General features: G+C 42.6%; 1 protein-coding gene across 3 annotated transcripts; it reads left to right on the top strand.

Annotated features, from left to right (window-relative positions):
* The first annotated feature begins 255 nt into the window (after window positions 1-255).
* Window positions 256-25,829, top strand: ZNF454 (zinc finger protein 454). Of its 3 annotated transcripts, none has more exons than XM_045485417.1 (5): window positions 256-428; window positions 1,456-1,553; window positions 4,284-4,410; window positions 4,830-4,919; window positions 21,241-25,829. In XM_045485417.1, exons 2-5 carry the CDS (start codon window positions 1,521-1,523, stop codon window positions 22,554-22,556), a joined length of 1,566 nt encoding a protein of 521 aa, XP_045341373.1. In that variant the 5' UTR covers window positions 256-428; window positions 1,456-1,520; the 3' UTR covers window positions 22,557-25,829. The 3 variants fall into 3 exon arrangements, with proteins under 3 accessions (XP_045341373.1, XP_045341364.1, XP_045341383.1); XM_045485408.1 differs by lacking the exon at window positions 256-428 and adding an exon at window positions 512-844; XM_045485427.1 differs by lacking the exons at window positions 256-428; window positions 1,456-1,553; window positions 4,284-4,410; window positions 4,830-4,919 and adding an exon at window positions 11,140-11,245.
* The last annotated feature ends 435 nt before the right edge of the window (window positions 25,830-26,264 follow it).

The raw sequence follows: 26,264 nt of genomic DNA, 5'->3' as shown, positions 1-26,264 counted from the left end.
CACGTTATTTCAGAGCTGAAGCGGACGCTGACTAGAACAGAACCAAACTCGCACGAGCAGCGTAGCGCACAGGGAATAGCTGCGCTAGGGTACCGTGACGCCTCCGCCGTGGCCCCTGGGAAATGTAGTTTCAGCACTGAAAGCTGCCAGTCGTGGCGTTGAAGGGCGAGGCCGTGTCTGCGCAAGCGCGCAATATCACTTTCTGCGCTGGCCGCCGCTTCGCCCTCTGGGAAGTGGAGTCTGGGAAGCCAGAAGGTAGCAGCCCTCTGACTTGCGGGTGTTCGGCTCCGCAGCTCCCCGGGCAACGCGCAAGCGCAGTTCCGACCCGGGCTGCCAACTCCAGCTCATTGTGTTCCGCCTGCGATGTGGCGGTTGCGGTTTCTCGCCACGGGCAGTGGCTCTTCAAAGGGCAATCCGGTGGTGACCAGGCACGGTGGCCAAAGCCGCGTCGGAGAGCGGGCGCGGCTGGGGGTGGGTGGGGGGAGGGAGATGGCGGTGTTCGGGGCCGGGGGGAGAGGGCGGAGGGAAGGCCGAGTAGGTACGGGTCGTAGTCCCTTCTGGAGGACGCCGATCTGATGCCCTAAACTTACCGGGACGTACGGCTGAGGTTTGATCCTAAGAGGAAAAGGGAGGATGGCCAGGTGTGGGCTCTTGGTTTTAGAGTCCGAGTCTGCAAGTGCATGTACAGGAGGATGCAGTTAGGGCCTCTGCGTGGGTCTCGGAGCCGACTCCAGGAAGCCCATTCTACCTGCAGGGGTGGATGTCCCCAGGGTGTTTCGGAGCCCTGTCTGCGAACTCTCCGAGGCCGGGGCAGCCGCAGCAGCGGCTCCTTGGGAGCCGGAGGGTGGGTTGTATGAAAGAGATTCCTAGCCGCCTACCCACCCCCACCCCCCCCCCTCCCCGCCACACAAATACACTGCTTCTCGCCCACCTTTGGCTCTTTGTCACCCAGACTGGGTCCCTGAAGGGGAGAGGCCTGAGGTCAGAGAGAAGGACTTGGCCTGAGAGGCCTTGACATAGAGATCCAGCTTTCTTACCTTGCCTTTTGCGGCAATCCTTCACTCCCCTCCCAGGATTAGGCAACCTTCCGGGCAGGAGAGAAACTTCTGTTGAGACCTCTCAGGGCGAAGGCCAGAGGGTGGGTAGAAAGATTGAAATCTGGAGGGTGACGGGTGCTTTCTGCAGGGAACAGCCGATGTATTTAAGATACGGGAGGGAAAATGTGGAGGATTTGATCCAGATGCTGACGGAAGGCGTCGGGGCGGGTAATGGCTGCATGGGAAGGGATTCCCTTTGCAGCAGAGGCCAGCAAAAGTATCCTCAGGAGAGAATTGAGAGCTAATAGAGACTAAGAATCTACTGATTCAGGGTAACAGAATTCCTAGGATGTGAATGCTCCCAGCCTCACTCAGGACTGCGGTGTGATCTCTTTTAACCCAGTTTTCCTCATAACAGGTGTGTAGAAATTTCTCTCTTAAGTCCCACTCTGCCAGTCCCTAAAAGGGCTTATCAGAGAAGGAATGGCTGTCAGGCGCCTGCCAACCATGGTCCAGGTGAGTGGGGAGTTGCTCTGGGGTTTCCCCCCTGAATTGCCTTAAAAGTTTTTTTTTTTTTTAATTTTTTTAAATGTTTATTTATTTTTGAGACAGAGAGAGACAGAGCATGAGCAGGGAAGGGGCAGAGAGAGAGGGAGACACAGAATCCCAAGCAGGCTCCAGGCTCTGAGCTGTCAGCACAGAGCCCGACGTGGGGCTCGAACTCACCAACTGTGAGATCATGACCTGAGCTGAAGTCGGACCCTCAACCGACTGAGCCACCCAGGCACCCCTTAAAAGTTTTTAATGTAGAGGTTTGAAGAGTATGGGCTTGTTTTTTGTTGTTGGTTTGTTTGTTTTTTTTTACCCTGACCAGGACCTTTTCTCTTAATCCAGTCTCAGATGGAGGCCTGACCCTGTTGCCCTTTTTTCCCTGGCCCCCATGTTGGGCTTATCCAAATGGGTGAGGGAGCTAAGTCACTTGTTCAAGTTCACATTAATGACACACCCTGTAATCTGTACTTTTTCCACTAGCAAGGAAGAGTAGGGGTCCAAATGGTTTTTTTTTTTTTTTTATGTTTATTTATTTTTTGAGAGAGAGCAAGCCAGGGAGGAGCAGAGAGAGAGGGAGAGAAATCCCAAATAGGTGCCACACTGTCAGTGCAGAGCCAGATGTGGGGCTCGAACCCACAAACTGTGAAATCATCACGTGAGCCAAAACCAAGAGTCAGACACTTAACCCACTGAGCCACCCAGGCTCCCCGGGGTCCAAAGTGGCTTTAAAGGTAGTACCTAACACAGGAGTTGAGTGAAGAGAGAAATTAGAACACTTTCTCGGGGAAGGGACTTACTCTTTTCTTTTTTAATGACATACGTTTTTTATGAAGTCATTCAAAAGATACATTTTCAATTTCAGTAAGTTACGAAAACACTTAGAGCAGGGCCAGCCTTCTTAGAACAAGGATATGGACTCTACCACTTTGAAGGAGATAACCTTCATTTGAATGTATAAAATCTGTTGACTTTGGTAAAATCATTCTAATTCCCTCACATGTTTAAGCCTGTCTGGAGCTGGAATCCTTGGCAGAAAACACTGGAAGAGGTGAGCAGCTGGTTGAAGGTGCTGTGTTCAGTCCCGTCATGGCTCACTGCTGTTCACCCTGCTCCTTCCGGTTTGACCTGTCCCTTAGCACCCACCTCTGGTACCACTTTTTTCTTGAAGCCTATCTCTGTGGTGCCAATCCACTGTGATAATTCCCTTCCCTGACCCTTTCCTCAAATGCATTGTTGGTTTCACACAATTTATTTCGTATTTATAGGCTGCCTTAATTTGGTTGTCATTCAGTAGACCTGTATTAGGAATGTAAAATGTGCTGGGTATTATGTTATTATGACAGTGATGAAAAAGTACACAGTGGTCCCTGACAAGTTGGTTCATGGGTTCAATCCAACAGGTGTGCAAAGCTCTGGGTACAGGTAATGAAAACCGAAGTCAGACTACCTTAAGCAAAAACAGGCCTGTACTGGAAGGATACTGGGATTTCTCCCAAGTATTTCTCCACATGCAAGGAAATGACTGGACTTTTAGGCTATGGAGGTAGGGTCTACAATAATCAAAAAGTCCTTTCTCTGGGACCCTTGGCTTTCTTCTCAGGGCTTCTGTGTAACTGTTTCTCAGTGCACACCAGCTCTCTTGGCTTCTCAGCCAACAGTTTCTAAGGAAGGCACTCTTTGTGATCAGAGGGGACAGGGTCACCTTGTCCAGAATGACTGTTTCTATGGGAACCGTGTATGTGCCTGGGGGTGAGCAGCTGAAGACAAGCAGGTATTGGCTAAGCAACGTATAATAGGGGCTGGGTACATGGGCTGTGTTCTAGAAGACATGCCAGGAAGACAAGAGAGATGTGGAAATTGTCCATAGCTGCTCGGAGCAAACAGTCCAGCGGGGGAAGCCGAAAGTAAATGAAAACTCACAATAAAGCAGGACAGTGCTTTGCTGTGCCTGCACCAGTGATAAAGGGGTTGAAGAAGGCCATGCCCAGGAAGTAATGTGGAGGCTGAGCCTGAATAGGATTTGGTTGTGGGGTAGGGGTGGAGGCAGGGCTGGGCAAATTGAGGAAGATGGGAGAAAATGTTCATGTCAAAAGGGACAGCAAGAGGGTACCTGGGTGGTTCAGTCAGCTGAGTGTCCTGACTTCAGCTCAGGTCATGATCTCACGATTTGTGAGCTTGAGCCCCACATTGGGCTCTGCACCTACAGCTTGGAGCCTGGAGCCTGCTTCTGTTCTCTCTCTCTCTCTCTCTCTCTCTCTCTTCTCGCCCTCTCTTTCCCTCTCCTTCCCTCCCTCTCCCCCCTCCCTCCTCCCCTGCCCTGCTTGTGCTCTGTCGTTCTCTCTCTGCCCCTCTCCCCGCTTGTGCGTGTACTCTCACTCTCACAAAAATAAACTTTAGAACTTTATTTAAAAAAAAAAAGGGAACAGCAAGTCTGAAGTCTCAGTGCTGAGGAAGCATAGAAGCATATCTTCTTCACAGTACACGTTTCTGCAAAGCAGGAAACAAAGTCTGGTAAAAGCCCGGCCCCTAGGAGCCCCTGAGGAAATGCTCAATGTTGTCACAGAGCCCCAGCCTGCTCTATGCTAATGGTCCTGCAGACCTCAGCCAGCTCCTGGGGCCTGCCAGGCTCAGCATTTCTCAGAGAGCCATGGGAGGGGTAGCCGCAGGTCACCAGGGATGGGTTTGCTGTTACAGGAATCAGTGACCTTCAAGGACGTGGTCGTGCTCTTCACCCAGGACGAGTGGGCACAGCTGAGCCCCACTCAGAGGGCCCTGTACAGGGATGTGATGCTGGAGAACTACAGCAACCTGGTCTCGCTGGGTAAGCAGGGGCCTCCGAAGGCTTATCTTCACATTTAGAGATCTCTTGCGGACCCTTATAAACTCTTAAACTGGTTCCATCCAGAACACTGGACTGGGAGTGGGCTGATTGAGGATGTTATCTTCAGGGCACTGCATGCCTACCCCTGGTGTCCCAGGTACATGACTGTTTTGTTGGAGTCTAAGTGCAGATGCTTCAAAGGTGACTAGGTTGAATCCTCTCTCCCTTTCAACAGGGAGAAGGACATGGGACCAGATTGTGTTGGGCCCCAGCCATCTTTTCTTCCTCCTGGGAATTCATCTGTCCCCTGGCCTTCCTATTGGGTCACCTTTTCCAGGAAGTCCCCAGGACCAGATCTCCTTGCAATGATACTATCGCTGGTATGAACACACGTGGTCTCTTTTTCCCCTCAAAAACAGGACTCTTAGGACCCCAACCAGATGTGTTGTCCCAGCTGGGAAAAGGAGAAGAGTGGATGCTGGAGGACACCTCGGCAGGCTTCTGTCTTGGTAAGAACCATGCACATGGGGGGCTTCAGGAGGAACTCAGCAAATATTCCAGGCCTGTGGACTGAGAAGCAACATCTTTTCCCTTCTTGTTCACCTCAGCATCTTGTTGCCCTATGGGCACATGGACCCTCCCATCTGTGAGTTTTCTTCTCTCCCTATTTGGCATAGATCAATAGCCTCCAGTTTGGAAAAAGTGTCCATTGTAATCTGGGCAGCTCCCCGCATGCCACACTCATGTGTCCTTTTGTCTCGTTTAGCATCGAATGGTGAAGTCTGCTCACCGACGTTTCTCCAGTGACGGTTACACGCAGCAGGGCATCTTCTGGTCATATGAGCCAGTTAACCACCTGCCTTCTGAGGCAGCTCTTCTAGCTAACCATTGCACACTTCTTCCACCGCCTTCATATCTGTGCACCCATGTGCACATATATTCAACCAGTGTTTAATTATTCTCTGCCTTTTGCCAGCACCACACTGGGTCGTAAGCACCATGAGAGTGAAGCTGGGCTTATATCACTCACTTGGCACTTAATAGGTGGCATAGACTTGTAGCCTTTGGATACAGAAAACATGACAATTAAGTGGTTTCTGCTTGTCTTAAGGAGCCCTTTGAGTCTGGTAGCTTAAGAGCAGGAACAGGGGTGCCTCTCCTTGCTCCTGAATATTCTAGAGAGCATATTGCCTTATCCAAGACGTTACGACATTTCACTTTTAGCTAGCATTTTATAGGCTGGAAAATGTTCTTATTTATTTTATTTTTATTATTTTTATTTTTATTTTTATTTTTATTTTATTTTTTGGGGGGTGCCTGGGTGGCTCAGGCAGTTAAGCGTCCGACTTTGGCTCAGGTCATGATCTTGCGGTTCGTGAGTTCAGGCCCTGCGTCAGGCTCTGTGCTGACAGCTCAGATCCTGGAGCCTGCTTGGGATTCTGTGTCTCCCTCTCTCTCTGTCCTTCCCCCACTCGCGGTCTTTCTCTCAAATTTAAGTAATAAAAATAAATTTTTTTAAGTTTATTTTCAGAGAGACAGAGACAGTGCAAGTTGGGGAGAGGCAGAGAGAGAGAGGGAGACAGAATCCCAAGCAGGCTCCGTACTGCCAGCGCAGAGCCTGACACAGGGCTCGATCCCACCAACCATGAGATCATGACCTGAGCTAAAGTTGAGATGCTTAACTGACCGAGCCACGCAAGTGCCCCTGGAAAATATTTTTTTTTAAGCCTTTGTTACTGATTTATCACCCAGCAAAAAAGGCAGGGACTTATAGCCTACACTAAATAACTACACCTGAAATGTCTAGGACCCAGTCTATTATAGAATTTAAATGTCTTAGCTCTAAAACTCAGTTGTCTAAAAAAAAAAAAATCTTCTAAGTTACTCCAGTAGCATTCTGAATTTGTATGTTCTGTTATAACCAAGCTAAGGCATTTTTAATATTTCATTCTGTATTGTATAAGCAGTGTTCTAGCAAAATAAAAGGGGGTGGGGAATTAAAAGAAATTCATCCACTGTCCCACCACTCTGGCCTAACAACATCATCCATTCTTTATTCATCGTTACGACTAGTTCTTTATTGTACTTGCTAGGGGTGGGAGGGGATTAGGAATATGAAGGAGTTTCATGCCTAGAAGTCAGGTGTGGGTAATGATATGAAAAACCAGGTGGTAATGGGTCAGGCCCTCCCAGGTGCCTTTCCCGACCCTCTGGGTCTAGCACCTTGTGTTTCTGAATTGCCTGGACATCCCAAACGTGGAGCCGATTCATGGGGGATGACCAGTGGCTAGCCAGTCAGACATGGAAAGAAGTGTTATTTTATGTTTCCCAATAAAGTTTTATAGCTGTTCCTCTCATTATCTATTGAAGACATATTTTTACTTTTGAATAGAACCATCTTCTCTTTTGTTCTTTAACCAGAAATTGCTGCTACCAAGAGGTGGTAGTCCTTTCCAAGTATTTATTGCCCTCCTGTGACTCTCTGATTATTATTCTTAAAGTGTTCATTAGATCATTTTTAATTTGGGTTTTTCTTATTTCTGTTTCTCTTGATAATGACTATGACTTCAGAAACCATATGAAACAGTGGTATTAGGTTCATCTCTCATTTTGTAGGAATTGGATCTAGAACTTGTCCATTTCTGCACCAATTACCGTTGGTTTAGAACAGACACTTTTCAGTTGTAATGCTTCTGATAGATTTTATCCCCTCTGGGCCATGAGCTAGTGGAGGGAGAAGAGAGATGGCATTTGAGCAGCTGGGACCATCACTGTGCTGGCTGTTTTCTGAGGGAATTTATATGAACTGCCCCATTCAGTCCTCACAACCTGTGAGGGAAGTATGATTAACTGCACTTACAGAAAACCAAGCCTCAGTGTGGTTAGTTCATTTGGACAGATTTAATGTTGCCGTCTCCTGGCAAGTCAGGATTGGGGTGAAGCCATCTGGCGCTCAAACTTCTTTTTTTCCCTTCTCCAAAATAGCTTCAGTTACCCAGAAATTGTTTACTCAGTAAGTCTAAATAAAACTACCTGATCCCTTAATTTGGGTAGTGTGTTAATAACTTCCTACAGTTTGTATTTATTAATCTGTTTAGATTTCTTTCTGTTACACCAGTTGTACATTTTTACCAATTAGTTTTAAACTGTCTTTTTTTTTTAGCCATGAAGCGTATTTGTTTACAATTGGCCATAGGATTCGTCTATAATTTTAACACTTTATACGATGTCCTGTTGCATGTTTCCAATTTTATCTGCTTCTTTTTTCCCTCTTAAATTTGTTGGAATTTTTTTTTTCAGGGAACCAGCCCTTACTTATTACTCTTACAGGTTGTTATTTTATTTCTACACTTGTTATTATTTCCTTGTTTTACTTAAAATAAACATATTTTGGAGCACCTGGGTGGCTCAGTCAGTTGAGCGTCTGACTCTTGGTTTCAGCTCAGGTCATGATCTTGCAGTTCGTGAGATGGAGCCCCAAGTAGGGCTCTGTGCTGACAGCATGGAGCCTGCTTGGGATTCTCACTCTCCTTCTCTCTCTCTCTGTCCCTCCCTGCCTCGTTCTCTGTTTCTCTTTCTCAAAATAAATAAACTAAAATAATAAAATAAAATAAGCATATTTTGCTTACTGTACATTATATACACGAAAGAGAATATGTGGTATTTTTTAAAGTTTGAAGAAAAAAGAAATGACACCCATATCCCACTGTCCAACTTAAGAAATAAAACGTAGGGGCACATGGGAAGTCCAATATGCCCCGTGTCACTGCCCCTTCTCCCTTCAATGTCAGAGAGAGCCACTAGCTTGAATTTTCCACCAGCAGCTCCTGCGCTGTTCTTCATGGTTTTACCACATTTATCTGGAGCCCTGAGCAATGTTATTTAGCTTTGTGTGCTTTAAAGTCTGATATATGGGGGCACCTGGGTGGCTCAGTTGGTTGAGTGTCCGACTTTGGCTCAGGTCATGATCTCGCAGTTTGTGGGTTCGAGCTCCTTGTTGGGCTCTGTGCTGACAGCGTGGAGCCCACTTCAGATCTTCTGTCTCTCTCTGCCCTTCCCCTACTTGTAGCTCTCTCTCAAAATTTTTTTTAATTCAAAAAATTTTTTTTAAGTTTGATATGTGTATTGTACAGTTTCCACAAGTTGGTCTTTTTAAACCCTGATTGAGATGTGTACTTCTGCACTTTGATATTCCTTCAATGATGACACCTTAAATTTATCCATTCTGTTGCTGGTAGACCTGTGGGTTGTTTCTAGACTTTGCTGTTTGGAATAATGCAGACTGAATGTTCTTATACATGTTTCCTTATATACACAAACCTTCACTGGGAGTCTTTTTAAGGTGTATGCACAGGTGTAGAAGTAGTGGGCTTAAGGGTACATGCTTCTTCAGCTCTTCGAGACTGTTCCAGATTCCTGGTTAAGTTAGTTGTTCCAGATTATACTCACAGTTCAGGCAAATTCTTGTGACTTTACTTTCTTGCCAAAATTTGGAACTGATAGACTTTTAAAAATTCTCCTAGCCCCATTCCTGCAAACTGGCATCTCCCTGTGGTTTTGATTTCCATTTCCTTGTTTACTCGTGAAATTGGAAGTCTTTTCGTGTGTTGATAATTTGTGCTCTGAGACTTACATATTCATTTTCTTTGCCCATTTTTCTATTACAGTTCATCTTTTTCTTAGTCATTTGTAAAAAGTCCTATTTATTCAGGGATCAAATAAGTGTGTCACTTTATAGCTTATCTTTTTCTTTGTTAACAGAAGTTCTTAATTAACAAAGTAAAATATGTCAGTCTTTTGCCTTAATGGTCTTTTTCTTCATGCTTTTTGTGTTGTGTTTAAATGATCCTTTCTACCCTTAGATCCATTAGGGAAGGACTTGGTTGAATGGAAGCATGAATTTCTAATAATATTCAACTTTCGTCTTTTTTTTTTCTTTCTGTTGAAGTCTTGTGAGAGGTTTGCTTTTTAACAGACTTTTTTTATGTTTATTTTTGAGAGAGAGAGAGAAAGAGAACAAACAGGGTAGGGGCAGAGAGAGGGGGAGAGATAACCCCAAGCAGGTTCCACACTGTCAGCACAGAGCCCAGTGTGGGGCTTGAACCCCACAAACCGTGAGATCATGACCTGAGCCGAAACAAAGTGTAGGACAGCTAACTGACTGGGCCACTCAGGTGACCCTTTAATAGACTTTTTAATGAATAAATGTTTGACTCTGCTGGTCCTTTCTTTTTTTTTTTTAATTTTTTTTTTTTTCAACGTTTATTCATTTTTGGGACAGAGAGAGACAGAGCATGAACGGGGGAGGGGCAGAGAGAGAGGGAGACACAGAATCAGAAACAGGCTCCAGGCTCTGAGCCATCAGCCCAGAGCCCGACGCGGGGCTCAAACTCACGGACCGCGAGATCGTGACCTGGCTGAAGTCGGACGCCTAACCGACTGCGCCACCCAGGCGCCCCTCTGCTGGTCCTTTCTATTTTATCTTGATCTATTCATTGATTTTTTTTTTTTTTTTTTTTTTTTTTTTGCCCAGTATTTCTATCTTTTGACTTCATTGGAGTTTATTCTGTTCTTTATTTTTAGTAGTAAGTTTTATCACAGTAATGCACGCATTTAATGAAACTACAGTTTTTATTACAAAAAACAGTGACCCCTTTTCCCTATTCTCCCCACTGGAGAGGTAGCCACTTTTCTCTTCTTTTAGCCGATTATTTGGTGTAATTGCTTCCAAATAATGACATTTCTGTTATCCCTAACCTAAGAGTTCCCTCTGACCTCTTTGCAGTTAACTCCCCGCCCCGCCCTCCTGCCCCATCCCTAGGCCCTGGCAACCAGTCATCTGCCTCTGCCATTCTGAGTTTATCTTCCCAGGATTTCATGCAAATGGGACTCTACAGCATGTTCTCCTCTGTGTCTGACCATCACTTAGCAAAGAAGCTTCGAGATTCCTCCTTGCTGTTTCAGATGTCAGTAGTTCTTTGCCATCACTGAGTTAGCACTCTGTCGTCTGGAGATAGCACTGATCATTCATCACTGGTGAACATTTGGGTGTTTTCAGGCTTTGGCTAAGGCTGCTGTGAACATTCTGGTACAGAGGTTTATGTAGATGTCTTTTTTTTTTTTTTAAGTTATTTATTTATTTTGAGAGAGAGAGAATAGGGGAGGGGCAGAGAGAGAGGGAGACCGAGAGAATCCCAAGCAGGCTCTACACTGTCAGCAAGGAGCTGGATGCAGGGCCCAAACCAAAAACTGCGAGATCATGACCTGAGCCGAAGTTGGACACTTAACTGACTGAGCCACCCAGATGCCACTGTGTGGATGTCTTTTAGTTCATATGCTCTTGGTGGACATATGTTTTCACTAAGGGATGTGCCTAGAAGCAGGAATCCTGGGTTTATAGAGTTTAAAACCATACTTTGCCGGGGCGCCTGGGTGGCTCAGTCAGTTAAGCATCCAATTCCAGCTCAGGTCATGGTCTCATGGTTTGTGAGTTTGAGCCCTGTGTTGGGCTCTGTGCTGCCAGCTCATAGCCTGGAGCCTGCTTTCGGATTCTGTGTCTCCCTTTCTCTCTGCCCCAACGCCACCCCCTCCCCCGCCCACCCACTGCCCCCTGCTAGTGCTCTGTCTCTGTCTCTCTGTCAAGAATAAATAAAACATTAAAAAAAATTTTTTTTAACTATACTTTGTCCTTTTTTAACATAGGACAATGCAGCCAGGTTAATTCAGCCCACCCTGAAGTGACCCGGGCCTTGATGAGAGCAGATTCTGTGTGCTCATATCTTCAGTGGGTCCAGTCTCTCCTCACTCAGTTCGTCTTCAGTGTGGTAAAACTTGGGTGTGTTTGACTCCTCTCTTGATTAGATGAGTGTTCTCCTATAACACTAAACATTAAGAAGACAAATACTCTCTTATATATAGATGATATGTTATTATTATCACAGTTGAGGAGAGGCTTTAATAGATACCACAATTCAAAGAAAGCCGGCAATTGGTTATTTTTGGTGACCCACAGTATCTTTTTTGAAAACCATCTGCCAGATCTTTTTAAGCAAACATTTTTTGAATACCCAGAAAAATACACAAATTTTAAGTGTAAAATTCAGCACATTTTTGCAGTGTAAATATTGTATAACCAGCACTTCTAAAAGAAATAGAATGTTACCAGCATGTTAGAAATCTCCCATCCCCTCTATTTCTTTCTTTCTAAAGATAACTACTACCCTGACCATAGCTTTGTTTGGCCTATTTTTAAAGTTTATATAAGTGGAATCATACAGTACGTGCTCCTCTGTATCTGGCTTCTTTCCTTCAGCAGTATGTTTGCCATTCATCCATGTATAGCAGTGGTTGGTTCATTCTCATTGATGTACAGTATTTCACAGTGTAAACTTACCATTTCTATTTTCTACTGTTGCTAAACATTTGATTTCTAGCCTGGAGCTATTATGAATAGTACTGCTTTGAACATTTCTATAGGTCTTTTAGAGAATATATGTATATATTTCTCTTGGGTATATAGGTAGGAGTACTATGTTCATGAGTATGAAGGCTTTAGTAGACACTAGCAAGGAGTTTTCCAAAGTGGCTATCCTAATCTGTTCCTCAACCAGCAGTGTTTGAGGGTTCCCAGTATTGCCATTTAAACATTTCTTCTGCCACTCTAGAGGATATATGGAGTACCGGGTTGTATCTCAACTTATGACTGATGAAATTGATCATCTTTGCTATTTTTTTAATGTTTATTTATTTTTGAGAGAGAGAGAGAGAGACAGATCATGAGCAGGGGAGAGGCAGAGAGAGAGAGGGAGACACCAGAATCTAAAGCAGGCTCCAGGCTTTGAACTGTCAGCACAGAGCCTGACACAGGGATCACACCAACTCACAAACTGTGAGATCATTACCTGAGCCAAAGTCAGATGTTCAACCAACTGAGCCACCCAGATGATTGGGGATCTTCTTTATTTTTAATCTCTTTAATATTCTCTTTTGTAAAGAATAAGTCTTTCCCTTTCTATATAGCTGTCTGATCTTTTCTTAATGATCGATAGGGTTGCATATTTGGGATTTGAGTCGTCAAATGTCATGTATGCAAATATATATACTTCCCACCTTGAATAATAGTGTCATTTGATAAACAAGTTCTAAATTTTTTTTTTTTTTAATTTTTTTTTTCAATGTTTATTTATTTTTGGGACAGAGAGAGACAGAGCATGAACGGGGGAGGGGCAGAGAGAGGGAGACACAGAATCGGAAACAGGCTCCAGGCTCTGAGCCATCAGCCCAGAGCCCGACGCGGGGCTCGAACTCAGGGACCGCGAGATCGTGACCTGGTTGAAGTCGGACGCTTAACCGACTGCGCCACCCAGGCGCCCCAACAAGTTCTAAATTTTTAAGACAGTGCAGTTAATGAGGATATGGGTTTTTGTGTTTTTTTTTTTCTTTTTGTCCCTTGTGGTTAATGCTTTTTGTGTTCTATATAAGACCTTTAAGGCCATGAACATCTTTGTTTTCCTGTAGCAGCTGTATTCTTTCGTCTTTCATACTTAGCTCTGAAGTCAACGTGGAAGATTTATTGTTCGTTTCTCATATGGTATCCAGTTGACCCAGGATGGTTTACTGAAAAGACTATCTTTCTCCCACTGTATTGCAGTATTTCCTTTGTCACACATATGGCGACTACATTGTGCATGAGTCTGATTCTGGGTTCTGTAATCTCTTGCATTTGTCTATTTGTACATAGGTCTGTTTCTAGACTATTCTGTTTCATTCTTTTTTGTCATATCTTGTGCCAATACAATAATGTCTTAATTACTCTAACATTATGATGAGTCTCACACTTGATGATGTAAGTCCTCCAGCTTTGTTCTTTTGTTTGCTTTCAGAATTTTTGAATTGACTTTTCAATTTCCACAAAATTCCTGCTGGGATTTTAATAAGAATTGGCCTGACTCTGTAGACTAAATGGGAAGAATTGGTAGTATGCCATTCTGTGACAATGTTGTATCCCTGTATTTGTTTAGATTTTCTTTATAATTTCTCTGAAATTTTTTGTTGATTTACGTGTATAGTTCTTGCACATCTTTCACTATATTTATAAGTATTTTTTTGTTTTTGATACAATTACAAATATCTTTTGAAAGTTTTCCAATTAATTGTTGCTGGTATATAGATGGACTATTGGTTTTGTATATTGATCTTACGCCCGGCAACTTTACTAAGTTCCCTTATTAATTCTAATAGATTGTAGATTATTTTGTGTTTTTATATGAACATAATCATATTATCTGAGAATAATGACATTTTAATTTTTTCTTTTCCGATTTTCTTTTCTCTTTCTTTACCTTGCACTGATTAAGACTTTTAATAGAATATTAAATAGAAATTGTGATAATAGGCATTTTTTTTTCATTTCAGTCTCAGGAATGTTTTCAATATTTTATAATTGTGATGTTTGGTGTAGAATTCTTATAGATACTCTTTATCAGATTAAGAAAGTTATGTTCTACTTTACTGAGATTTTACCATGACTAGGTATTGAATTGGGTCAATTTCAGCCTCTATTGAAATAATGATGTGATTTTTTCTCCTTTATTTTGTTAATATGGTGAATAACATTGCGTGATTGAAATGTGAAAACAACGTTGAGATTTCAACTTACTCATGATCCATTATCCTTTTTTATATCACGGTTTTGTATTCCTTTTGCTGATACTAGGTTTAGGAATTTTGCATCTGTGTTGACGAGAAAGAATGGTCTGTGATTTTATATTTTTTAAAAGTTGTTCCCATCTTGGGGCACCTAGATGGCTCAGTGGGTCAAACATCTGGCTCTAGCTCTTGCCTCAGGTAATGATCTCACGGTTCATGAGATCAAGCTCCGCCCTGCACAGGACTCCGTTCTGACAGCACCAGAGCCTGCTTGGGATTCTCTCTCTCCTTCTTTCTCTCTCTGCCTCTCCCTGCTGCTTGTGTGCGTGTGCTTGCTCTTTCTCTCTCTCTCTCTCTGTCTCTCAAAATTAAGTAAATAAAGTTTTAAATTGTTATCATCAGGTTGTGCTAACTTAATAAAACCAATGAGATATGTTCATTCTTTTCATTTCTCTGAAAGAGCTTGTGTAAGATTGGTATTATTTCTTTCTTAAATGTTTAGACAAATTCACTAGTGAAGCTATCTCTGGCAGTTTCTTTGTGAGAAAGTTTTAAATTGAAGATTCCATTTATTTGATATAGGACCATTCAAATTTTCTGGTTTTTGGTTTGGTTTTGTTTGGGTTTTTTTTTTGTTTGTTGTTGGTTTTTTGGGGTTTTTTGTTTTTGTTTTTGTTTTTTTTTTTGGTCAGTTTTGGTACATTTTACCTTTCTAGGAATTTGACCCTTTTATCTAAATGGCCAAACTCATTAGCATAAACTTTCCTCATTATGTCATTGTCATATAAGTCTCCATGAAATCTGTCCTGATGTCACCTTTATCATTATTGATATTACTAATATGTGCCTTCTCTTTGTTCTTGATTAGTCTTTTTTTTTTTAATTTTTTTTTTAACGTTTATTTATTTTTGAGACAGAGAGAGACAGTGCATGAACAGGGGAGGGTCAGAGAGAGGGAGACACAGAATCTGAAACAGGCTCCAGGCTCTGAGCTGTCAGCACAGAGCCCGATGCGGGGCTTGAACTCACTGACCGCGAGATTATGACCTGAGCCGAAGTCGGCCGCTTAACTGACTGAGCCACCCAGGCACCCCTCTTTTTTTTTTTTTTTAAGTTTATTTATTAGAGAGAGAGAGATAGCATACATGCATATGAGCTGGGGAGGGACAGAGAGGGAGAGAGAATCCTAAGTAGGCCCTGCACTGTCAGCCTGATGTGGGGGCTCAATCTCAAGAACCATGAGATCATGACCTAAGCTGAAATCAAGAATTGGACACTTAACCAGCTGAGCCACCCAGATGCCCCTGTTCTGATTAGTCTTGATGGAAGTCTTTAGAAATGCATTGCTTAATTTAGAAATATCTGTGGATTATTTAAGTATCTTTTTGGTGTTTTGATATTCATTGCCAGCTTAATTCCATGGAGTTCAGAGAACGTATTCTGAGTGACCTCAGTCCTGTGAAATGTGTCCATACTGCTTTACAGCCCAGTATGTAGTCAGCTTGAGTAAATGTTCTGTATTCACTAATAATATATATTCTGTCATTGTTGGGTATACTATTATCAGGCATATTAATTAAATCAGATTTGTTTTTTGGATTGTTGAGATCATCCCTATTCTTAAAGGTTTGATTTCTGAGTTTTTGAAAGTGGTGTGTGAACATATCTTACTAGGATTGTTAAGATTTCTGTTTTTGCTTTTCATTTTCTCAATTTCTACTTTATACATTTTGAAGTTATGTGCAAATGTAGATTTACTTACATGTTCCTGGAGAACTGTCCCTTTTGTCAGTATGAAATATCTGAAAGTCTCTTTCTAATATTGCAAAGTTTGTCTAAGTATACGTGTACTACCGTTCTTGTGGTTAGTGCTTACATGATAAATCCTTTTCATTCTTTTCTATATTTTTCTGTCTATATTTTTGGTATTTCTCTTCTAATAGGCATTTAGCTGGATTTTTTTCAATCTAGTCTCACAATCTTAGTTTTTCAATAGAATATGTAAATCAGTTACTAATATATATGAGATTGGATGTCTGTTATCTTATTGTTTTCTATTTTACTCACCTGCTTTAAATTATCTTTTCCATTTTGCTTTCTCTTGAATTAACTTTTTATTATTTGATTTTCATCCTGTATTAGCTTGTTAATATATTTTTTTTTAGCTACTAGACTTTATTGGTAAGTCTAATTAGTAAAACCAGCTTATTGTTATACAAAGTAACTTTTTACTTTTAATAATTCCCAGACCATGCTAGTACCTTAAAATATTAATTCTGTTTTCTTTCACCTTTTGTGTTATTTTTGCTATGTATATCATTGCATATATATTTTCAACCTCTCAAGACATAATTATTGTGTGTGATAATACTTCTATGTATTCACGTACTTTTTCTTTCTTTCTTTAATTTTTTAATGTTTATCTTTGAGAGAGAGACAGAGTGCAAGTGGGGGAGTGGCAGAGAAGGAGACATAGGCTTCAGGCTCAGAGCTGTCAGCACAGAGCCCGACACAGGGCTCAAACCCATGAACTGTGAGAGCACGATCTGAGCCGAAGTCCTATGCTTAACCAACTGAGCCACCTAAGTGCCCCCATGTATTTACTTTTTCTATTGCTTTTCATTCCTGCTTACATTTCCATGTTTCCACCTGGGATTTTCTTATGCCTAGAACACTCTTGTTACTGTTGTTTTCTTTAAATATGGGTCTGCTGGTGAACATCTCTGTTTTTATTTATATGGAAGTATCCATTTCATATTCACTGTGCTTTTTTTTATTAAAAAAATTTTTTTAATGTTTATTATTGAGAGACAGAGCACGAGCAGGGGAGGGACAGAGAGAAAGGGAGACTCAGAATCTGAAGCAGGCTCCAGGCTCAGAGCTGTCAGCACAGAGCCGGACGCAGTGCTTGAACTCAAAAACCGTGAGACCACAACCTGAGCTGAAGTCAGATACTTAACTGACTGAGCCACCCAGGCACCCCTCATATTCACTTCTTAGGGATATTTTCTTTCTCTTGAATTCTGTTTGGCAGTTATGTTCTTTCAACACTTCTGATGTTATTTCATTGTCTCCTGGCTTCATTGTTTTTGTTGAAAAGACACCTGTCTTATTTTTTTTCTCCTTTAGAAGTAATGTATTTTTTTCTCTCTCTCTTAAGCAACTATCAAGATAAACTTAGTGGTTTTCAGTAGTGTTACTGTGCTGTGCTTAGGTAGGTTTTCTTTGTATTTATCCTGCTTGGAATCCCTAGTGCTTCTCACATTCATTTTTTAGCCCCCTTTTTTTTTTTCAAACAGTATTTTTGCCCTTTTCCTTCCCCTATTCCAGAACTTGTTATATGTTATATGTTATATGTTCCAGAACTGAACATATGTTCAGTCTCTTCATCATGCCTTCTATGCTTCTTTTTAATTTTTTTCTGCAAGTTTTATCATAGATATTTTCTGCTTATATATTTTTCCAGGGCACTATTGCTCCCTTCTGCTATATCCAATATATACTGTTAAATCTATCCGTTCAGTTCTTAATTTCAATTATTTATTTATTTTTTTTTTTATTATATGAAATTTATTGGAATTATTTATATTCTTCAGTTCTAGAACTTTCATTTGATTCATTGGTTCCAATCTGCTGTTGAAATTCTTATTCTTATCTGTTTTGTTGAACATATTAATCACACATGTCTTAAAATCCATGTCTGGTAACTTTGGTATCTGAGTTCTATGGGTCTTTGTCTATTATCTGTTTTTTCTCTTGACTTAATTTCTTAGTATTCCTGGTACATTTGGATTGAATCCCTGATACTGTATTTGAAGGACTGAAGAGGCTCTGGGTAATGTTCTGTTCCTCCAGAGAAGATTTGCCTTTTTCTCTGGTGGATAGCTACTGTGCAGGGGAACCACCTTAATCCAAGCAGGAACACATTACCTGGAGATTGGGTTGCAGTGTTTCTAAAGCTCTGCTTATCTCTTGTTTGCCCTTGCAGCCCTCCAGGAGTGCCAACTGAGAATTTCACATGTATGACCACCAACCCCTTCCTTGGAAGATCCTGATCTCAGTTTTTGGCTCCATAGTATATATATTTTTTTAATATTTATTTATTTATTTTTGAGAGAGAGTGTGGCCAGGGGAGGGGCAGAGAGAGAGGGAAAGACAGAATCCAAAGCAGGCTCCACACTGCCAGTGCAGAGCGCAGTGTGGGGCTTGAACTCACCAACCGTGAGATCATGACCTGAGCCAAAGTCAGACACTTCACTGACTATTGGCTCCAAAGTATCTTAAGACTAGAAAATTTTGAACTTATCTATAAGGAAAAAAAAAAACCCAGTAATTATTGGGATTACCTCTCTATTTCATTTCTCTTCCAAATATTAGACTGTCAGGTTGGCCTTCAGTGACATCTGATGCCTTTAGACAGAGTTTTTGTTTTTCAGTTAAGATTTTCCAGTTGTTTTCTGCAGGAATGTCTCCCACAGGCCACTCTATCAGGTCTGAAAGTGAAAGTCACCCCTTAAAACCTTAAGATTTGGCAGTCCTGGTGTTTAACTGACTATTCTTTGTTTTGAGCAACAATGTATTATTCTGAGCTCACCAGGACTATAGCTTTAAAATGCACCTGTTTAACTTTCTTTTCCAGATAAGTAAAGGAATTTGTTTTGTTTTGTTTCATTGATTATAGCTCTTTGTAGATTTTCTGGAATGTTTAGAAAGAAAAAAGTGATGAGGGAGGCTTGTTCTTGATAGATTTCCCAAGAATTTACATCATTAATGTATATTGTCTAGTTCTTATCATTTCATTTCTTAGCACAGAGTCTTAAATAGACTTAACAAAACAGGCAGATATTTACAAATACATAGGAAAATTGGTGTGCAGTCCAGAACACTGCTCGTTAATACAGGTATACCTCGTTCTATTGTGCTGTGCAGATATGCATTTTTTACAAACTGAAGGTTTGTGGCAATCTTGCATCGAGCAAATCTATCAGTGCCATTTTCCAACAGCATATACTCACTTCATATCACTGTGTCACGTTTTGGTGATTCTTGCAATAAAATTTGAAAACTTCTGGAAAGGATTCACTATTCTAGATACCATTAAGAACATTCATGGTTTATGGGCAGAGGTCAAAATATCAACATTAGTAGAGGAGTTTAGAAGAAGTTGATTCCAACCCTAGTGGATGACTCTGAGAGATTCAAGACTTCAGCAGAGGAAGTAACCACAGATGTGGTAGAAATAGCCAGAGAATTGGCATTAGAAGTGGAACCTGAAGATGTGAGTGAATTGCTACAATCTCATGATAAAACTTGTATGGATGAGGAGCTGCTTCTTATGGATGAGCACAGAAAGGGGTTTCTTGAGATGGAATCTACATCCTGACGAGGATGCTGTGAAGGTTGTTGACATGACAACACAGGATTTAGAATGTGACATAAAATTAGTTAATAGAGCAGTGGCAGAGTTTGAGAGGATTGGCTCCCAAGTTCGAAAGAAGTTCTGTGGGCAAAATCCTGTCAAACAGCATCTCCTACTACAGAGAACTTGTTCCTAAGAGGGAAGAGTCCTTCAAAGCAGCAGACTTCATTGTTATCTTATCTTCAGAAATTGCCACAGCCACCCCAGCTTTTGACAATCATCATTCGCAGCCATCATTTTTTTCTAAGTTTATTTATTTATTTTGAGAGAGCATGAGTACACGTGCAAGCATGGGGGAGGGGCAGAGAGAGGGAGGGAGAGAGAGTCCCAAGCAGGCTCTGCGCTGTCAGCACGGACCCCAACACAGGGCTTGATCTCATAAAATGTGAGATCATGACCTGAGCCAAAGTCAAGAGTCAGACGCTTAACTGACTGAGCCACCGAGGCGCCCCAGCAGCCATTATCATTGAGGCAAGACCCTCCACCAGCAGAATGATTTCGCCGAAAGCTCAGATGCTGGTTAGCATTTTTTAAGCAAGAAAGTGCTTTCTAATTATGGCATATATAGTGTTTTTCTGGACATAATGCTACACCACTTCATAGACTGCAGTATAGTGTAAACGTAGCTTTTATATGCACTGGGAAGCCAAAAAATTCATTTGACTCACTTCATTGCAATATTTGCTTCCCTGCAGCAGTCTGGAAGCGAGCCTGCAGTATCTCTGAGGTATGCCTGTATCATGAAACCAACGTGCAGAATTTGTCTGTGGGGAGAGGATCACACATGGGGCCATGGCTCATATCCCAGTAGTGGAGTCCCATTTCTAGTGACTGTATTCTCATTTCCCAGGAGTCAGGGCCTCACCCTCCAGCACATACCTGGTTTCTCCTGGTTGATTTGCTGCTTTGTTCCTAATTTCCTGCCCTCACATATACAACCTCATGGTACATTTTCCTCATATAGGTGTTACATATAGGTTTGAAACTTTGTGTCCTCACTAGCAGGAGGAGGTCCTTCGTAGATGAGTGTTTTACACATCCATTTTATTAGCTATCTGAATGCTAAGATAAAACATTAAAATGTTGCTTTTAGTAGTTATGGGAGTCAGATTACTTTACCAAGTGTTGACCTCCAGTTTCCCTGGTTTCTTAAGGTCACATCTGGGTTATTTTAAAGCCCATACCACTGAAATAGATAAGGTACATTTTTTCTTATCTGTTAGCAGAGTGTGGTCTGTATAGGTTTTTTTTGAGGCATAGAAAGTCAAGTAACTTCTCTGTAATCTGAGTATTGTACTCAGGACCCCAACCCAGGCCTGTGACTTCTCAATCTAAGCTTCCAAGCTATCCTGCTTCATACATTCATTACACATTAAATCAACCCCTTCCTGCCACATCCTGTTTACCTCTTTTTTCCTTTGTTTTTTTTTAATATTTATTTTGAGAGCAAGGGAAGGAGAGTGAACTTGTGTCAACAGGGGAGGGGCAGAGAGAGAGAATCCCAACCAGGCTCCACACTGTCAGCACAGAGCCTGACATGAGGCTCAATCTCACAGACCACGAAATCATGACCTGAGCTGAAACTGAGAGTCAAACCCTTAACCGACTAAACCACTCAGGTGCCCGTCCCCTTTCCTTTCTTATCTTCACTTCAACAAGCCTTCAAAACTGCAGCCTCTTTGTTAGCATTATAAATCTCATCTTACCCCAACTAGGTGTTTTACCAGGATAAAACAGATTTTTTTATGTTTGATGTCTTTCAGACTGGATGACTATGCCTGTGAGTAAGAAATCTACTCCCAAGGCAGATATTCCTGGAGAAGACTTGGATCGGTGGATGGTAAAGGAAAGATTTACTAGAGACAGTCACTGGAAATACGATGGCCTGCTGGAATGGCAGCATGGAGGCCAGGTGGCTGTCACTCACCAGAAAACCCCCTCTGTGCTCAGTGACCAGGGAGGTGATGAGCCTGGGAAGCACTGCACCGAGAGCTCATCTTTTGTTCCAAGTCAGGGATTGCAATCTAGCAAAAAAGTCTTTGAGTGTAGAGAGTGTGGAAAAGTCTTCACTAAGAGTTCGACCCTTAATAAACATCAGAAAGTTCATACTGAAAAACTTAATGCAAATCGGAAAACTGTTATTAAAGAGAAACGATATGAATGTAGAGAATGTGGGAAAGCCTTTCACCAGAGTACACACCTTATCCATCACCAAAGAATTCACACTGGCGAGAAACCGTACGAATGTAAGGAATGTGGCAAGGCCTTCTCGGTGAGCTCCTCGCTTACTTATCATCAGAAAATTCACACCGGAGAGAAACCTTTTGAATGCAACTTATGCGGAAAAGCTTTTATCCGAAACATACACCTTGCACACCATCACAGAATACACACTGGAGAGAAACCTTTTAAATGTAACATATGTGACAAAGCCTTTGTATGCAGGGCACATCTTACCAAACACCAGAATATTCACAGTGGAGAGAAACCCTATAAATGTAACGAGTGTGGGAAAGCCTTCAACCAGAGTACAAGTTTTCTTCAGCATCAAAGAATTCACACTGGAGAGAAGCCCTTTGAATGTAATGAATGTGGAAAGGCCTTCAGGGTGAACTCTTCCCTCACCGAGCATCAGAGAATTCATACTGGAGAGAAACCTTATAAGTGTAGTGAATGTGGGAAAGCTTTCAGGGATAATTCATCCTTTGCTCGACATCGGAAAATTCATACCGGAGAGAAACCTTACAGGTGTGGTTTGTGCGAGAAAGCCTTCAGGGACCAATCCGCCCTAGCCCAACATCAGAGAATTCATACTGGGGAAAAACCATACACATGTAATATATGTGAGAAAGCCTTCAGTGACCATTCGGCCCTTACTCAACATAAGAGAATCCACACTAGAGAAAAACCTTACAAATGTAAAATCTGTGGGAAAGCCTTTATTCGAAGCACACACCTTACTCAACATCAGAGGATTCACACGGGAGAGAAGCCCTATAAATGTAATAAATGTGGGAAAGCTTTCAACCAGACTGCAAACCTCATTCAGCATCAGAGACATCATATTGGAGAAAAGTGATATGACTATAGTTTATATAGCAGAGCTTTGAGACTGAATATGTTAATTATTGAATGTACGAGAATCCATTCCAGGAAATAGCCATGAAAGCTTGCCCGAAGATGGTCTTTTTATTCACATTATTGTGGGTTTGAGAATTTAAGAATGGCATGCACTCCTAGTTCAGAACTGCCTCTGTTAAATAGCAGTGGTGTTTTACTGAATTACTGAATTGTCAAATATAACCAAAATGAAGCTTCATTAGCAACACAGAAATTAGTTTATCAAATTTACACTTTGACTATTAAGAGACACTATAAAATGGTAAAAAAATTTTAGGTCGAGAAGAAAGGAACCAAAGTAAGAAGATGGCCTCTAAGCATTTCACACTACTCAGTTCTCTTATGTAAGAGGGTTTCTACTTTTAATGGAACCCTTTTATTCTCACCAACCCTGAAGAAACCCAGGGTAAGAAAAGTGCAGTCACCCATGCATTGGGTCAGGAGTTACTCAAATTGTTTCCCACCTTCTGCTTCAAACCACCTTTTGTCAGATCTCTCTGACTTACGTGTCCACTGGCCGCTTAACTGTATTCTCCTTCCAGTACAACTCTCAATGGTGTGTCCCTCTTGATTTGCACCTCTGAAGTGGTGACATCATGTCATTTATTGTCACCCCACTTGCCCTTGGGGAATATGGTGATCTGGCCCCATACGCAGTCCACAATTCTGGATATTGCACCCAGGCCCAGCTTTCAGAACTTGGGACCCCTGGGATGCAGAGGTTGATCAAACTTCTTGAGTTACCCAGTTCCTCTGGGCCTCAGCATGACTCTGACACTGGGATGGTATCTAAAGCAGGGACTGAGTGTATGGAGACATTACCTTCAATTTGTTCCACACTGTAGTTACCCCACACACAGCAGTCAGGGACAATGCTCCACTTGAGGTGATGATCCAATTACCTCATGGTGGTCTAGGTCACCTCCCCTTCTGTGACTTGCCATTTCCTGACATGCAACCGACACAAGAAGCCAGAGCCCCAAAGCCAGTTCTCAAAGGTTGACCCACTGTTCCCCCTTGGCTGGCAGTCCTCTGTGTCCACTGCGTTAGAGTATCCTGGCCCCTGCCCTTCTATCCAGTTTTCTGAAGGTATTGACTTGTGTTCACAAGAAAAACATCTTTGAATTTCTGCTTTTGCATTTGAAAGTGGGCATTTCCTCTCCATCTGGGTGTCCCACTGTTTAAAGACTGTCCTGTCCTGACAATGGTGAGCTACATGTGGAGTAATTCCACAGGTCAAGAAGTGGTCAACAGCATCGTGGCAGTTTCTGGCAGAGCATTGTCCATACCCAAAAGTTTTAGTGATACTCTGGTCCTGCAGGTACAGTTCCTTTACCTTTAGTGCTATCAGTAGAAATCAGAGATAAAGTAACACGTTTGCCTTCAGGCACACAGCTTCTGGTAGCACTGTCCCCCCTTCCCCACCACGAAGACAAAGAATGTGGAGCCCACGTGACTGCAGACTGGAACATACCACATCATGAAGATGGAAGGGCAAGTCAGCCCTTGTTCTGGGAAGCAGAGCGGCAGGTTCTTGATCTGTGGGGGTGCTCTCCATCAAGTCAGGCAGCCTACTGGCCCCACAAAGGCTGCACCTCAACTCCCAAGTTACAGAAGAGGATAGTCTATATCCTGGCAGAATCAGTGGTCTCCCAAGTTGAAAACAGACCCGGAAGCTTCTAGCGGCTTTAAAGCCTAAGTTCTCTAAATTCAGCTTCTGTTGAATGAAGCCCACTAGTGTGGGCAAGTGATCAGTAACTCATACTTTCTCCCCCATTAGGCTGCAGGTGAAGCAGCATTTCAGGAGGTTGCTTGGAGCTATTTGTACCCTGGGCCACACATGTTCGTCTACCGCCTCACAGGGCTAGCAATCCCAAATTCCACAATAAACTTGGAAAACTGTACTCAAATGCCACAGATCCCTGCCTTTAGTACTGTCCACATGGCCTGCCTGGTCTTAATGATCATCCTCTTAATCTTGGTGGAACATTGTCCAGCTGGGCCTTTTGTTCATTTCGTGTGTTCTTAATGAGAGCTTCTGCCACTTGTCATGTGCCTGCAGCTGAGTCAGGGCCAAGACCTGCTGCCCATTAAGCGCCTCATTCCTTCCAGTGACGGCTCCAACTGCTGTTCCTGCACCGGAATCTGTGCAGCCTAAAGGCTCTCGATCTGAGATTACTCCCTGCCCTACTGAGTGCTCAGACTTCCCAACACACCCTTGACTGTGCCATCGCAAGGTAATGAATGAGCCAGTCTCCCCACACCCTCGCCTGGACTATAGAAAGAGAGGAGTCAGAGAAGCAGACCTAGATCCCACCTCCCACGTCAGAGCTCTCCTGGCCTACTGTGGAAGTGCCAGTTCCACTCTGCCCAGAGGGAGTGTTTTTGAGAAGAGGATTAGCACCTAGGTGTTAAATTCTTCACTGTCCTGGGCTCCTGTGAACAACCCCTGAAACTGCCAGCTCTTGGGAAATAATCGCTCTGATTTCCCCTTTGAAACTCCCCGAATGCTTTCTTACCAGGTCTTCCTGTCTCCAGCTCATAGATTTTGCACCTGGGTTCTCCCTCCCCACCTGAGTTGGCCTAGTTCCATTAGCAGTGTCTGCCCAAGACGTTGCTTTCCTCCATACTCAGCAACTGCTTCTAGAGGGAATGGGACCTTGCTTCTCAGCAGATTCAGGCTTCCAGGTTACTGTGCCTGAGCCTTGGAGTCTTGGAACAAAACAGCCCTAACTGCATGTGTCTTTGGTTGAGAAAGCAACTTAATTCCTTTAAACATGAATTTAGTCTAAGAGTGCTTAGCCTCCAGCTGTCTTCATTCCTGTCCTTTCCTGCCTTATCTCCTTGGTACTCTGTCCTACTGGATTAGCCAGCAAGGCAATGTAGAAACAAAACACTCCACCCTGCTCTAGCCCACAGTAGGAGGGGTCCCAGCTTCCTGGCCCACCTCAACTCCTGCCAAATATATTTTTGGTAATATTTTTGCTTTTAGTATTTTTATACCAGTTCATGAAGGGGGGGGGGGGGGAACACAAGGTTTGATTGTTTCCCGTCACCCACAAACGTCTCTGTTGTGTTCATAATGGTCATCCTTGGCAAGTGCCAGGATTTGGTCGTTGGGGAGTGTTCTTCCCCATTCTGTGTGCTGCCCTGTCTACCGCCCCTCACCGTTCTTAAAAACTGTTGCCATAGAACATGTCTTTCTGAAAATAAATGAGAAAAATACACAGTGTTCTAAGAGGTACAAACTGCATTTGTGTTGTGTGGTTATCTACTAAGACGTGGCCAGAAAGTAGTGCTTCTGAGTGTTTTTATATTCGTATGGCCGGTCTGGTCCTAGTTCCCACAGTGACCATCCAAACCTTTCTGGCCCCAGAAACCGTAGTGTTCAAGCTGTGGAATATAAAGATTCCCAGTCACCGGGGATGACAGTTGACATTTGAGAATGTACCTCATGCCAGGTACTATTGTAAGTACTCTGTGTATATTAACTCACTTAATCCTCACAATTAGGTGAGACTGCCTCATCCCCACTTGAAGTTGAACAAAGAGGTTTAAAAATGTGTCGAGTTTGCACAGCTGGTACCATGATTCAAGGACTTGAGTCAGGCAGTGTAGCTCTAGGACACCCCGCCTACCTGCTGCACTCAGCCCCCTTCTTCATGGA

The sequence above is a fragment of the Leopardus geoffroyi genome, chromosome A1 (assembly GCF_018350155.1).
Source record: "Leopardus geoffroyi isolate Oge1 chromosome A1, O.geoffroyi_Oge1_pat1.0, whole genome shotgun sequence".
Lineage (NCBI taxonomy): Eukaryota > Metazoa > Chordata > Mammalia > Carnivora > Felidae > Leopardus > Leopardus geoffroyi.
Note: the sequence above shows the minus strand (reverse complement) of the source record. Positions and strands in the feature narration are given on the sequence as shown.

Excerpts from the sequence above, each read along its gene's own strand:
- ZNF454 (XM_045485417.1), top strand. The coding sequence starts at position 1,521 with ATGGCTGTCAGGCGCCTGCCAACCATGGTCCAG. Across the intron at positions 1,554-4,283 it reads GCCTGCCAACCATGGTCCAG|GAATCAGTGACCTTCAAGGA; the intron begins GTGAGTGGGGAG and ends TTGCTGTTACAG. Across the intron at positions 4,920-21,240 it reads CTCGGCAGGCTTCTGTCTTG|ACTGGATGACTATGCCTGTG; the intron begins GTAAGAACCATG and ends GATGTCTTTCAG.